The 15722-nt window shown below is 36.2% G+C and overlaps 1 protein-coding gene across 2 annotated transcripts in view; it reads left to right on the forward strand.

The window, feature by feature from the left end:
• Nucleotides 1-11669, forward strand: part of LOC148167955 (uncharacterized) — a 38508-nt gene extending 26839 nt beyond the window's left edge. For both annotated transcript variants that reach the window (XM_088045491.1, XM_088045490.1), the window contains exon 3: nucleotides 10510-11669. In XM_088045491.1, the coding sequence (XP_087901617.1) occupies nucleotides 10510-10622 (113 nt within the window). In that variant the 3' untranslated portion in view covers nucleotides 10623-11669. The remainder of the gene's footprint in view (nucleotides 1-10509) is intronic.
• Nucleotides 11670-15722: the final 4053 nt, after the last annotated feature.

Raw genomic sequence — 15722 nt, forward strand, 5'->3', positions numbered from 1 at the left:
TCCCCAAAATAAAAAAAACAAATTGCCCTCAGATTTGACCAACACAGCTCTCCGCGCCAGATTAATCCCTAGCTTTTATTTGTTTGTTTATTTAAGTTCGCGGCCCTCCAAATGTGTTTACGTTAGTAAGCAACTCCGGGAGTTGCCGGAACCGGAACTGAGTTAGAAGAGTTCCACAGTTACAGAGACCGCATTGATCACGCGTTATTACAGAACAAGCAAAGTCGAAATTTCACAGTTGATAAAACTGCCCGGAAAAAATTCAGACGGGGTCTAACGACAATTCGTGCCTCGAAAACAAATTTTTAATTTATTTATAAAAACCACAACAGATGGAATTTTAATTTGAATCGATATTAGCCCTCGTTCTGTTTTAATTACTTCGTTTAATTGTAAATGACAGGATTTTTGGGGTTTATGAGAATTTTCGCCCCAGGTAAGGTAGTAACGTACGTTAAGATCTAATCATCTTTGGCCAATTACGGATATTTTTGGCACAATAACCGAACTTTAGCCATTAGGAACGTGCTAATGAGATTTGCAAGCACGGTAAGCTCGCCGTGGGCTTTTATTTAAGCGTTAGTACGAGAAACATTCTGATTGTCTCGTAAGCCACATACATTTTTCATTTGTTATTCGTTATGGCCGCCGACGCCATCATGAATTATTCATTTTATCTAAAAATTTTTACTACCGGAGACACAGCATCCAAGACCGTGCGATTATTAATAATGTATCGCTCTTTGGAGAAGAGAACTACGTGCCACGATGTAATTGAGTTAAAGCAGAATCCAATAAAAGTGTGCAGAGAACCACTTTGTTTCAAAAATGTCAAACTTTTTATGACACGAATTAAAATTTCGTACCTCTGTCAATTATTCCAGGGATAAGTCCACGAAATGGATGTATTTTCTCATCTCCGCATAATCCGTGTTTCCTTTTTATTCCGCACGCATTAAAGCCATAAATCTCGTTTTTTGTAAAGCTTTTAGCCACGAAACACGCGCACAATTGTCTGCGGAAGTAATGGTAAAATGACAATTCTTGAAACAACTAGCATGGGTGGCACAACGGTGTCATGTTTCATATTTTTCATCTCGACCGAGAGTATTATTACTTGAAAGTGAAGCCATTATAAAAGTTTCAACGGTGCACTGAAGACCTCGACATTGTTAAAATTAAATCATGAATAAAAAGATTATTCTCTTTGATATAGAAATTTATTTAGATAGGTATTCTTTGTGGCTGGATATCACGAATCTCGAATCCACATACTCGAACATTAATCGAAATTTAAAAATGAATGAAGTAAAACCGCGTTCATATTAAAAAATGATCGAGTGTGTCCAATTTTACGCCAATTAGCAATTTTTCAATTGGTACGAAAAATACGCATAACCGCTGATGAAATTTTTAAATCGCTTTACCGCGATTTATTTACGAATATAAAAATTCTATGCGGGAAAAAACGATACTCGAATTCGATTGAAAATTTTAAATTGTAAGTTTAGAAAAAATCTATTTGAGCCCGAGAAAAAATATATAAAAGATGAGAAAAAAATCACGAGTACTGGGAAACTTATGGGAAATGAAGAACTTGAAATGAAAACCTTTTTGTTCTTTTCGACAAGAATTTTTTTTACTACTAATTTACTTTTTAAACCGCAAATGTACCGCAAATGTGTCGCAGATAAAACCAAACTTTTGAAAACAGATCAATAAGTCGCACATTGAGAAAATTAGATTCCAACCTTTTTAGAAAAATAAAATTTGAATTATGAAACGTGCTCACAGATATTAAAAATTAATCCTCCAATTCAATAAACGAACTGTGTTCAGCAGCTAACTTCACAAAAAAAAACAGTTGTAAAGTTGCAAACTTCGATTCTAAACATTATAAACTCGACCAGAATTCTAAATCGAATTTAAAAAGTTTGTAAAATCGGTGCTCTTAAAACAAAAGCAACTTTTATTTTAATTTATGATGGACTTAAAGTGCGACGCAAAAATATAAATTTTAGGTGTTCGATAAGCTTTATTAACCACAAGTTTCATGTCCTAGAAACGATCATAAAAGTACAAATTTTATATAGTTTTACCAATTTCCAAGTTTATGGGAGTTTTGGTATGATATGGTATTATGGGGGAGGGTGATATTATGCCTCATATGGGAGTTTTATTTACGAGAATTTAATAATTTTTCCAGTCACTTGAAATTTTTATAAGAATCTCCACAAATTTATGACAAAATTGTTATTGGAGAACACGCTCAATTTTAACTTAAAACACATGCTTAGAAAACTAAACTTTGTTAAAAATAAATCAATACTACCACCGCAAAAATATTTAAACAACAAAAGGCTGAATTGACAGCAAATCGAATGAATGCACAATACTGTGAAGCTTCAGGTGGTATTGCATTTAATAAAACTACTAGGAAGGCCTCTTCGGAACACCCCACTTTTTTAAGAAATTAACCCTGTTTTATAGGTACCTAATGTATTAAAAGTTAATAGGGGAAAAGCTCCTATATTGTACCGGTTTGCATATTTTCTCAAATAAAATAAAAATCTGTTAACGTATCATAATCATAATAAAGGTTTATATCGCAACCATAACTTTAAAGTTTTTCTATTGTCTGGATTTTTTTTGTACAGATTTTGTAAATTTAGAACAAACCCTGCAAAAGGTACAATATAAGAACTGAGGTTTATAAATTGTACCACCAATATCTTAAATTGTACCGCCTGATACAGAATGATACAGAATGTACCTGAAGCGTTGAAAAAACATACAATCGTTGTATGTATCCCTCTTTCTCCGCCCGTAAGTACCCCAATCTGGTTTTTTTCTTTTTTCCCTAAAATTTTTGTAGGTTTTTTCTGTACAGTAGAGAAACCATACTCATCTAAATTAAAAACTCGGGTTGCATCCAGTTGATGTTCATTAACAATACGTTCATATCAAATCAAAAAATTCCTATTAAATTTCGATTAAAGCCTTTTGCACATGCTAGTGATGTTTTTTTTCGGAAGTTGCAGTGCCAACTTAGGATGTCTTGAATTTGGGATACCATTTCTTGCCAGCTCGTCCTAAATTTTTACTAAATCTGTGTGGTAATTTGTCTTTTTTAGTCAACTGATAGGCTAAGCGCATAACATCTTTTCTAGATATTCCAAATAAACACGATTCTAATCGTAAGAGGTGCTGTACTAAATCCTCTTCTATATTGTGTGGAAATGTTGTAGGGCAGCCTTTTATTTGAGTACTGCTATTAGCAATTTTGTTTTTACTATCAAGGTGCTTTTTTGATGTTAGTTTAGGAATGCCAAATTGCCTGCAGCATTTATTGAAACCTAGTTAGCTTTTCCGAAAAGCATTGATCGCATTTTTCATGTCTTCTTCTTTCCATGTATATTTTCGTTTTAATTTACAACCTTCAGCATCCATGTACAAATACCTAATGTTTAATCAGTTAATAACAATTTTTTCTCGTATTGTATTAAATACATATATGTATAATACTCCTTAATTGTACTGGTACAAAAGAGGAGACCATAAGGAGGTACAATTTAGATGAGGGCTCATAGTTTATTTTGTTCTGAAACTATTTTTTTGTAGTGGGATCAAAAGCGTTTCTTTATAGGTTAGCATCTTTAATATGCTTTAGTTTAATAATTCCAGCTTTTGCCAATCATATTTATTTAATACCTTTTATACTATGACCTTACAAAATGATGACAAAAACTATACACCAACATTCATAAAATTTCTTTTCATTCTGACATGAAAAATACTTACTTTGAGATTACGAAACTTCTCTCAACACAGTTTTGGCGGTTAAACTTTTGAAGACTGTTCACTAAATGTCGTTTATTATCTCAGATTTTAAAAAAACAGCAGTGGTACAAATGAGGAGCTGGTACAATATAGGGGCCTTTCCCCTATATCGAGTTATGTCGGCCAATGGTACCTATTGATTAAAAAGTTAAAATTGGCCTTTGGCTCATAATCCTCTGCTGAATTTCAAGGCATTTCGGTCTGTTTGTCTTTAAAAATTAAGTAACTAAATGAAAAACACACAGTTGCCTAAAGTGTCCAAGAAATGGATGACTGCTCTGCATACTAAAGTTGTTTCATTACCTGGTAATAAATTAGGTTCATCATGTCTTTTCGATTTAGAATTTAGAAAAGAATTATTTAATAATGCAACAATCACGGACAGAACAAAGCGCATAAAATTATCATAACCGATGCACTCACTTTAAACTAGTAAAATGATAAATAACTTACGAGCAAGTTATAAGAATAATTCACTCTCAAATTAATTGAAACCCTTGCCGTAATAATAATTAATTAAGTAATTAAAACTAACTTTTGTTTAATACAGCAATTCAATTAACAATGGACATTTTATCAGAATAAAATTTGAAATGGTTTATAAAATAGTGAATGTGGAGAATTTTCATGAGCGACAATGGGTCGATTACGTCCTTTGTCAACCACGCCAAACCTTTTTAAATGGAATGAGTTTTTCGAGTTGATTTAGAAATTCAAATTATTGTGCCTCCTAGGAGATATTTGTAGAGGAGTTGGATAAAATATTATATGGAAATGATGTGTTATGACAACAAGTCGCTCGAGACTAAACTTTTTCTTGCATGACTTATTAGCTACACAACACACTTGTCGCATAAATAACTATTTACTGTGTAAGTGTCTTATTAGGCTTATAAAACACGAAAGCAAAGGGTAGATATGAGTGTTTTCGGTCAATAAGATACGAATGCAATACAAAATTTTATCTGCAACCGCGACAACAAACATAACAATGACTCTTTTTACAATTTACTTATTTGTAGAAAATTAAAAGATTTTATTAATTTTCGTAATAACATAAGCCAAAATTCAGTTTGGAACATCGGGAAAAATCAACGTTAAGTTGCACTCTATAGCTTGAAGACATTCCAAAGACTTTTTTATCATATTCTTTAACACTAACGTTAAGGCAAACACTTAAAAATGCGTTTTTTGAATTCTCGACGTCACAATTTTGTTGTGCTTCTGGTTTGTAAGTATAGTATAGAAGTTCCCAACCCCAAGGATGTTTTCCGTTTCCTAAGCACCTATTTAAATATTCCTTTAAAACAGAATAAAAGTCTTAAAAAAGTGTTGTATTCAGAATAAAAACAGGTTTTAGTATAAGTGCGCTATAAAAGTATCTCATAAATCGCGGATTTAACGTTATAATAACAATATTATATAAGTTTATATGCGCTTTTAGTTCACATCAAGATCCGAGTTAAGCGAGTGCAACGTCAGTTACACTCATACTTATCAGGTAAAACGTGAGAGCTTTCAGAATTGTTTCTGTTGTCATTTATTCCCGAAATCACGACAACGCTCAAAGCAAAATGTCTGAAAAGTTGTTTAACAAAACTTGAGCGCTTCAACTCACATTTATGTCTCGTCATGTCAAGTTGATACTTCATAAATTACTTTCTTTCTAATAACCGCGCTCGGAAAAAGAAGCAAATCGCATCAAGATGGATAGAGCGTAACCCAGTACAATAATATTGACAAATAAAAGAACGAACGAGGAGGGCAAAGGGAAGTTGTAGATAATTGTTTTAGTTTATTCAATTATCTATAACTTTCAACTTTGGAAATTTAATTTCGCTCCAAGTTTCCAGGCTTAATGATTCAGGCGTGTAGGTTTTAAAGTGGGCTCTAGTTGCTGGGGCTATTGGAACGCTTAGGATAATGCGATTTCCGGAAAACGCTTAACAGCAAACACCTGAATAATAGAAATTGCCCGGCGCATCCACCAAAATTCGTACTGTGGCAAATTACGAAGTGCCCCTTTAATTTTGTTTTATTAAAAATAACGCCCTGGCTCGTGCAAATTGAAAGAGAAAACTGTTTTTCTTCGTCGACATTACATAAATCTTGTCAATTATTCTTTATTAACGGTGAAATTACAATCCTGCGCGCAAATCGAATTAAGGCCTATAAATAAATAACCGGAAAATTAACAATATTAGGTGCAAATCCCTTCATAAATTAAGGATTATGACAGAGCGTCGTGCCCTTTGTTTCGAACAAAAACGCAGTTTCATTTTGGCCATCGATAAAACACAGCTGTGCTTTATTTTGAGGGCATTTATTATCCCGTTTTTTAAGGCAGTACGTGTCTTCTCCGGGGTTAGGAGGGAACTTTTAAAATGTTTTATCGGTTGGACTAAAATCCAATCGATACGAATTTACTCAGAGAAAAATAAATTTCAGGATAAGAGCCTAACCCCACTTAACAATGGGAAGTTTTTGTGAGAAGAGGAATTAAATTTGAACGAACTTTAATAATAAGTAATGGAGAAATGTAATTGGGTTATAAAACCTCTTAAACGTCTTAATGCAAGGCTTGTAAACAAAAGTTCGACGATACAAAGCGTGACTTTGAATAACATCGAACGTGTTTCGTTACGGAGCTTACAGGAATTAAGCAGACGCAAGAAATGGGGCGTGGGCAACTGGGCAAGCGACGTTTATTATTTAAGCCTGTAAGTCAACACTAAGTTTTTTGGTGACTCGTATAAATTTTGCAAGAGGGTGAAGAAGTGTTTTTTATGGAGATAAAAAAGGTTGTCAATGCAAACAGGACAACAAGGGGCGGATTAGCTTCATAAATCAACTATTGCCGTTCGAGCAGAATCTGAATAAAAACTCGACTCTATCAATTTATCCTTCAACTAATTACAAAGAAATCTCCTCTAAACTTGGAATCCTCAACAGCGTAAAAATCCGCGGGTTTGGATTTTCCAAGCCGATTCGCCCTTGTTTTTCTTTAATACAATTTTGCATACGGTAATTGCGTCGTTCGAACTCGGAAAGCACATTCCTGGTGATTATTTTCCCGCCGCGTTCACTCTATCTCTTGAAAAAATGTACGGTCTGGCCGAATGATGAATGTCTTTTTTTCCCTGTAACAGTGTGGCGGTAAATCTCTGCCTGCAGCATCAATCGATCAAATCTCGACACTGCCACCATCTGTCGGTTAGCACTGATTGCAGATGTCCTTCTCCGTGTTAACACAACCCTCGCAATCCTGAATATGAATCGTTTGCGTCTTAGACCAGCAAATTCAAATTAATTCGATTTGATTAATGCACAGCCGCTCCGTAGCAAACTTGCTGAATCGGTCGAAAACATAAATGGCGAAGGGCTTCCTGTATTTATGGCCCGCACCACCCTCCAGCAAATATTTTATTATTTCGAAGGGTGGTTTTCATTTTTTAACAATTGTTGCGGCAATGAAACGGTAAATAACAGAGGTGGTGAATAAATTCGAGTTAGTAGTTGAAGCAGTCAAAATCGTGCGCAAATGGGTAAAAAATGTGGTTCTCGACCGCGCCCACCGCCCCCGCCGAAATTTAGATTTATGACATCCCTTATTCCAAACAGAACACGATTATTACAGACGCGCCGCCACCGGAAGAAACAATTTATCGTTGTTGTAATATTTAAATGATATATTAAGAGAGAAATGCTCCCTCACGTGCCGCCCATAAACAAAAACTCCGGGATTTCACCCTCGTTTCAACCAAATATGGCATTTTCATAACGTTGACGCGATTACACATCTTTATGTCAAACTCCATTGTGCCAACAGTGATAAGATAATAGCACGATGCTTCCGGAAACAGCGTCCGATATCTGACGTTTAACACCTCGAGAATTCGAGGAATCTCACTGATTTTCTTGTGGTATGACGAAAATTAGGCATGGAGGATCGAGGAAAATCTTGAATAATGTATCAAAGTCAGGGCGTGCAGTTTAGGGTTAATTGAGTGGGAAAAACCCACTCAGGACATCAATAATGAAAGAATGCACACGATTAGCCGCTCTAAATTAACTTATCAGGGAAATGTGTCGCGGTTCGTGGGGGATTCCCACAGGGGTCGTTGTCTCTGGGAGTAATAGATGTACGACAGGGGGCTCGTAAGACCGCGGGATGATGGCCTGCATAATTTCGGTGGAGAATTAAAAATTAAAGGGTTGATTTACACCCGCGGGAAGGAAACTTGAGAATTGTAGTTATGTATTTTAATTCCTGGAGATACAAGGGCAAAGGAAAAATTAAACTTTTGTATGTATCTTTAAAATTCCATTAACTCGAGTTGCAAATTTTAAACGAAACTCTCTCCAGTTAAACTTTTACAATTATTTTTACGAGTTTGCCAACCGCAACTACAATTTCTTTGACAACATTAAACAACAATTTGCGGTAATGTTAGATTAATGTTTCGTTTTGCATTGCCAAAGCTGTGTATTTCAAAAGCAGATCGGGCTAGATTCGCAATTTATCACCAGAGACTTGTTAAAATTGTCTGCTGAAAGCTACATAAATACTTTCACGTCCCATTTATTTTTCTGCTTATAGTTCCCACATTTCACACCTATTTCTATTCCAGTATTTACGCGCCATGTTCGACATCCGTTTTAAAACCCATTTCAAAATCATAAATCTCGAAATGAATAATGACACTGCGTAGTTTATTTACAGAGCGTTCATATTTAACAACGTGTAATTGCACGTAATTTAAACTGCAATTACATGCGAAAAGCTTAGTTGTGCACTCACATTACTTTCCGGGACTGGTTTTTATTTCCGGGCTCAAAGCGACACAAAAAGACGCCTCAGTATTAATCATTTTTAATTCACTGTTTCGTAAATGCTAATAAAATCTTGCTTTTGGGCGATGGAAATGAAAATTACCACCCCGGCTCCCAATTCTCCATCCAAATCATTTTTTAATTTAGAAGATTATCGTTTTTTTTATGGAGAGCTTTTAAAGTTTTGTTCTTTTTAATCTCGCCGGCGTGCAACTTTGCTTTTGCTTATTTTTAGTCCGATTATCGTCGGATTATGTGCAACTTTTAGTTTAGATATCACTATAGATATTGCATCTTGTTTCTAAACGAAAAATGCAACCGTGCACATCTAATATTTTGTGCAATCTGCATATTCCCAGTTCCGGCTATCTCTAAAATTCCAGGTGCATCCTGAACCAATTTTAAACACAACTGCATCTGAGTTTTTGTTTTGTTTACCTCAAACAACCCCCAATTTATGTTTGCTTTCCAGTTCTGAAACTGCACTTTCCGCCGCCTCCGCTGATCAGAGCTCACTTAAGTAACGAACTCCGGCGCAATCATTTCATAATTAATCGTCCCGCCTAGACTCCCCTTGCTTGATTAATGACCGCAGCTAAATCGCAACGTTTTCTTGCGACAATTCGGGACAATATCGTTGTCGTTCTGAAGACAAAGGGCTCTTCTCGTATTCGTCTCGCTTTAATTTAATTTTTTCAATGCCAGGAAACTTCCTGTTTATGTCACTAGAATTCGAAGTGACGCCTGATAACGTCGACAAAGCCCAAAGAGACTGGACGTCGGTGGAAATTGGATCGTCTGTGGCTATCGGATTGGCCGAGGGCAGCTAACGAGACGAGAACGCGGATTTAAACTATGTGAAAAATTACAGGCTCGCGATGCATCTTAGACGTTTATAAAGTGCACGAGATAAAGCTGATATAAACTAGATTGCGGGATTTTTCTTTCGGGAATTTACATTCGGGATGTCCCAGGACTGATGTTGCCAATTTGCGATTGATCAGAGCCAAAGCGGAGGAAAAATAGAAGCAGAGATGAAAAATGGAAATCGATGTTCGATGCAGTCTCTCGAGTGTTAATAAAGTTTTTCTAATAATATAATACAAGCCACAAAATTCGTCTCCGAGTTCCATTAGCGCGTATATGATTTTTTGTGCCATTTTCGAGGGTTTCGGCCAAATGTAATTCAAAGCAGATTGTCGCCTCCTCAATGAACCTCCTCCCCATCAGAGTGTTTGTCCCAAAGTTGGCTCAGTTCTACATACCGTAAACTTTCTTCAGTGTGTCTGACTGCCGTGCCAACTTTTAAATTGATATTTCAATCCCTTCTCAACTCTCAGTGTTTACAACGAGACGTGATGGATGGATAGTTAAAGTGAAATGAAAGCGAAAAATTATCCTTTTTGTGGGAGTCGGTTTCCATTTCACAAAGTAGAAAAAGTGATGAGATGACTTTTTATTGACTGCATTATGTCGAGTGCCTTTAATTTGGCGTCATCCGCAGTGTGATGGACAACGGAAGGCACACATCGATGAATTTTGTGGTCGATAAACGGGAACAGACGCTTTTCGACGCTTTTACTGCTAGAATTACGGTTATTTGTGGTAATGCGGGGTTAATGCGTTGTTTTAGTTTTCCAAAGCGGTTTTATTTCAGAGGGAGGTAGCTGTTTTGTACTTTATAGGTCGGAGGGATGAAAGCTGAAACTGACGACTAAAAGCTACGAGTCGGCCTTCCAGTTCCTGATAGTTTTTTAATTTATATTCTCCGGGCTCTGTTTTCTTCGTATTGATTTTATACTGTCCGAGTGTTAATGTGTGTTATTTTTGTTGCAGAGGACTGGGGCGCGAAAACCTTCTGCTGTACAGAACACGGCTGCAACGGGGCCTTCATGAAGTCATCCAGTCTTCTATTATTGTTGGTATTGACAACTGCGCTGATCCACTGAGAGTTGTCGTTCGTTCGCAACTAGATAAGCACATTCCTGAATGATATTCTAAATCGTTTTCTATAGTCTTCCTCGTTCATAAGAGTTTTTTTCTCCATTTCGAGTTCATTATTATCACACACTCACGCGCGCGTGCATTGAAATGTTAATTGGCGGCCTGAGATGCTGGAAGGCGGTTTTAAGGAGATGTACGAAAGCGGAGATTCTTAGACTAATATGTCATTTTCAATTAGTGTTTACAACAGTTGATGTTTTCAAAGATATGGAAATTAGAGTCAATGAAAGCGCGAATGCTAATTTTGCCTCTGCTGTTTCGTCTGTTTGTCTGACCTAGATTGGCCGGAAAAAAAACTCTCGGTTTCAAATGTTGTAAACGTCGTTAATTAGTATTCACAATTTGTGCATCTCCACGGAAACAAGAATATCACACATCAGCATCGGGGCCAGTCAGCACTTTTGAATTAAGTCACATTTTCAGTTTTTCCACGTAATGAAACTTTCACAAAAGAAAACTTACCGGAAGAACTGAAATCTCACAAAATGTTTTATTACTCTAGAATTAATATCGTAATTTAGGACTGTAGAACTACACATTCGTTATATTAATAATCATCCAGATAAATTTATAAAGTAAGAGTAATAAGTAAGCTTTATTAATTAACAATCTATATATATTCTAAATAAATCACAAATTCTAATTATAAGAGAAACGACCCTTGAAACCAGGATACTTTTCCAACAGCTTCCAGGACAATTATTTCAAGCAAAACGCCTTAGAGTCTGGCGTTGAAACTTTATTTAGGCACATGTTAATTGTACTAATTAAGTCTTGATCATGTTTTTCCCCGAGTGGGTGCTTTGTAATTGCCGGCAATGAGAAAAAGCACAAGAAGCACCTCAGTGTATATAAGTAATTGTAACCGTTTAGGAACCATTTGTAAGTGCTTTCGTACAAAAATTATGTCACATGGTCATTGATGTAACACGCTGTAACGATTTGTGTAACGACAGAAAAATGTTATTATAAATAAATCATCATAAATCTGATGACTTTCTCTTCATTATCCTGCGATAAATAACGCAAAAAGCTCCCGGATATTGCCGACTTCTTGTAGATAATTTTCCCCTGATTATTATGTTGGTTTAATTTAATTCGTACACGTTATAATTGCCATCACGACCGCCGAAACCGCTCCTTTGCAAAAACATTCGAAATAAATCATCCCCGTGGCCTGTTTTAATCCGAACTTTTCCTCATCCTTTGCTTTATTTCGTTTCGGGCCAGCATCGGTGCGCTTTTCATTAAACATCTCCTTTGTGTTGAATCCTGAGATCAAAATTTAAATGGGACACGTTGTATAATGCCGCCCTTCGAGTTTTAGAATCTGTACGCTTTGTTGTTATTTCAAAATCACAGAGTTTACGGATTCTCGGACTGGTGGGGCGTCACACATCCGAGTTAATTAAGGGCTGGTGGGGGTTGAAAACGAAAGCGACTACCATAAAAAGAAAATTGGAAGCGATAAGGAATGGACAATGAAACAACTTGGATTGTCACGAAATCGTGGTTGTTTTTTTGGGGGTTTTAAAGTGTGAGCGCGGAACTAATTGGATGAAGGTAGTAATGGGGTTGATTGATTTGGTGTAATTGAGTAAACATTAACGAAGAGTTGCTAATGAGGGTGCGATTCATTTTCAGGAGGAGATGAGCGCGAAATGTGGACTGAAGCTGATATTAATTTGCACATCAAAGTGCGAAAAACAGTCGTTATTTTAATTTTGTGTTTTCACAACTACGTTGATTGCAGACTGTAATTTCATTACGACCAAAAAAAGTATAAAACCTAATAAAACCATTTTTTTATTAATAAAATTTCGGGTTGTTAATCAGAACCACCAGTTTTAAAATTTTAAAAATCCCACATACCTACTTCAAAATACATTTAAAATTTTCAAATAACAAGTTGAAATGTCAGACTACGACGATCGTGCTTGCAAAAATAAATATTTGAATTGTGTCTGCTTCATGTCTTATTTAAACATCTAATTGAAATTTGGATTAGCTCGACTCTGCGGATTTCCACACATTTCCGAGTTTCAGTCTTCATTAATGCGGTTTTTCGAGCAAACACAATATCGACTCAAACATAACATAAATTAGAAAACTAGAAATATTTCCGTCCGATTTCCCGAGCCATAATATAGAATTTTATGTGTTTCCATAAAGTTGTCCGAACCTGACTTTCTTCGCCACCGACTTTAACAATATCTCGATTCATTCGCTCTTTGATGTGAAAACAAAATCCCCTCCATTCTTCGTCCATGAACCAACCCCAAACAAATGCAAATAATCTCTCTCTAATAAAATGAGTTAAATGCGGCTATTAACCGAACCGAGGGCTTTTGACGTGTAAAAACTTCCGCTCTTAACTGCTAGCCCGGAAGCAGTACGTCTCTGTCATCCTTGAGCTCTTCACATGTACACAAAGCTTTCAAGATGGCGTTTGCAACATTGTCGAAGAGCTTTACATAACTCATCCAGCCGATAAAGGTATGTCGGTTGACTATTGAGCGGTTGGAACGTGTCCAGGTCCGATATATTGACACGTGGATTTTTTTTATGGACCCAGTGCCGTACTATTGGGAAATTGGGCTGATTTATTTGAGATGAGAAACGAGCCCCTGGATGAAAAAGTACATATTTTAGGGTTTCGTTTTTATGTGTCTCTGCTGCATCGACATAAAGATAATGGAAGTGGTTGGTTAGGGAGCACTTTTTGACACTTTGTAGATGTTTTCAATTTGGCCGGTTTATAATTAGTTCTTTCCAAGGGATAAAAATTGGCGCTCCGCAGGGACGAAATTTCTTCGCATCTCCGCAATCCTCAACCTTTGAATATTGCAACCAGTCGGCTTTTACCGGTTCTCATTTGCACATCAATGTTGCTGTTCCATCGTGTTTATATGTTCGGCAGTGGATCCATAAAAACCTCTACTATCAACCCTCATAGAGGACTAAATAATTCAAGCGCAAAATTGAAATAGACACCGCCGGTGTTCGCGAAATCCTCAAGGTGTCGACTACAGTTTCTGGGAAATAAAAATTTAAGAGCGCCGGAAAAATGATCCAAAAAGTTGATGCCGCATTCCGAGAAATTACTTGAACGAATCACTTTCGACGATATTTAAAAAAGACGTTAATTTTTACAATTTATGTGCTTAAAGGCTCTCGCCCCGCGATCATTAAACTTTTCCTCGCCGCCACTGGGACCATATCAGCCCGCTTTTCTCTAAATGAACAATTTAAAAGAGTGCTTCAGGAGACACTCGGCAAACTCCCCGAATCAAACTTTTTTATACTTTAATCTGTTTCCGTTGAAATTATTGTGTCCCGATATTGAGGTAACAAATTCATGGGAATTTCGCAGTGATAAATCACAAAGTTTTCGCGGTTGCTGACCGATCGAAATGGATATTTGGGTCGCCGGTGATTGAAAAAAGCAATCGAAAATTAATTTTTGTTCAATTTCATTAAAAATTGTTGAGCGTTCATTAATTTAGACTATGTCAGTGGGAACGTCAAATAATCTACATCATAAATCCCAATTAGGGAAGCGATCGTTAGTGTGAAGCTTTGAATATGTATTGGTCAGCCAAATCGATTCATCGCGAAAAAATTAGTAATTAATTAGAGTGGTGCAAAGATTTAATTGAAACTATGATGTGTCGATGGCAGCGTTGTAGTGGAAAGCGGTTTTCAGAATGTTCATTTTTCAAGCTGTCAGAAATAGGAGGCAAATCGTTATTTATGGGTGCAAAGCGGATTTTATGCAAAATGCATACCTATAACATTATTAGATATTTGCTATTCTTGTACCGATTGCATTCAAAAACCTTGAAACAATCTGATTAAGTCGTAGAATTCAAACCACTGAAATGGATGGGATTTAAAATGATCCCCAAAAAACTAGACAAAACATGCCGTTATCAATAATACATGTCTTACCTAGCCCCTGGTCCTATAATAATATTACCATACCGCTAAAATTAGTGTTAAGCTGTTAAGCCGATAAAGTGGGAGTACGATAGCAATGTAGACCCGTACAGTTCACCAAACGATTTAGTGCGATTATGGCTTTGACTTTTTAAATCGTTTACAGCCACCTTACCGCAAACCCCCAAAAACATAAACATCCTTAAGTGGTTGGGTCTTATCTGCATTAAAATGAAGCGCTAGGCTACATGTATTTTGAGGAATTCCATTGTTTCGATTTGTAAGACTGACCAGCTGGATAAAAATATTTATTGCGGTTCAGACCCAACCACTCGAGGATGATTATGTTTATGAGGGTTTGCGGTAAGATGGCTGTAAACGATTTAAAAAGTCAAAGCCATAACCGCACTAGATCGTTTGGTAAACTGTACAGGGTTGCATATTTTGTGCAAACTCTTCCTGTTGCTTTTACAGAATTGAATATTACGTAGGTACTCTACAAATTCGCTGATGCTACTGTGAAGATAATCTCCGAAATGAGAGATTTTTGTTTTTGAAAAACTACAAAAAAATAGTAAACAAAGCAAATTTCGCGCGTTTTATTGTCCGAAAAAAGAGATTTATGCCATCGTAAATGAGTTGGTTTAACGTCGTAGGTCAATGTATCGTACTTAATTTTTGAGGAAAATATCTCGGTTTTATTAGTAAGTTTTTACGACCTGCTGGAATTCAATTATGTATAGACAAGAATCCATCAACAAAACAACAGCCGGGCAGACTCATTGCACACAATATTAAAAATTTATTAACCGAACTAATGTTACACTTTAGTGCAACTACTACATTTACACTGAAATTGTAAAACAAGATGCAGCAATTTTTCAGACTACAAAAAAGTGTAGAGAAATTTAATTTTGCACTTGAGCGAATTTTAATTGTTATGTTATGTCTACAGTTTTTCGGTCAACACTGCAAATATTGACATTGAAAAGTAAATGTACCGCTGAACAAAATATGAAGAGAAAAGTTAACAAACAAAATAGCGAATGCGCCAAATGATGCAGCACTTCAAAAGAATGCAAAATTTCGATCGATTAATTAGCACA

This window comes from Gnatocerus cornutus, chromosome 9, assembly GCF_029298725.1.
Source record: "Gnatocerus cornutus isolate USDA-ARS CGAHR chromosome 9, icGnaCorn1.1, whole genome shotgun sequence".
NCBI lineage: Eukaryota > Metazoa > Arthropoda > Insecta > Coleoptera > Tenebrionidae > Gnatocerus > Gnatocerus cornutus.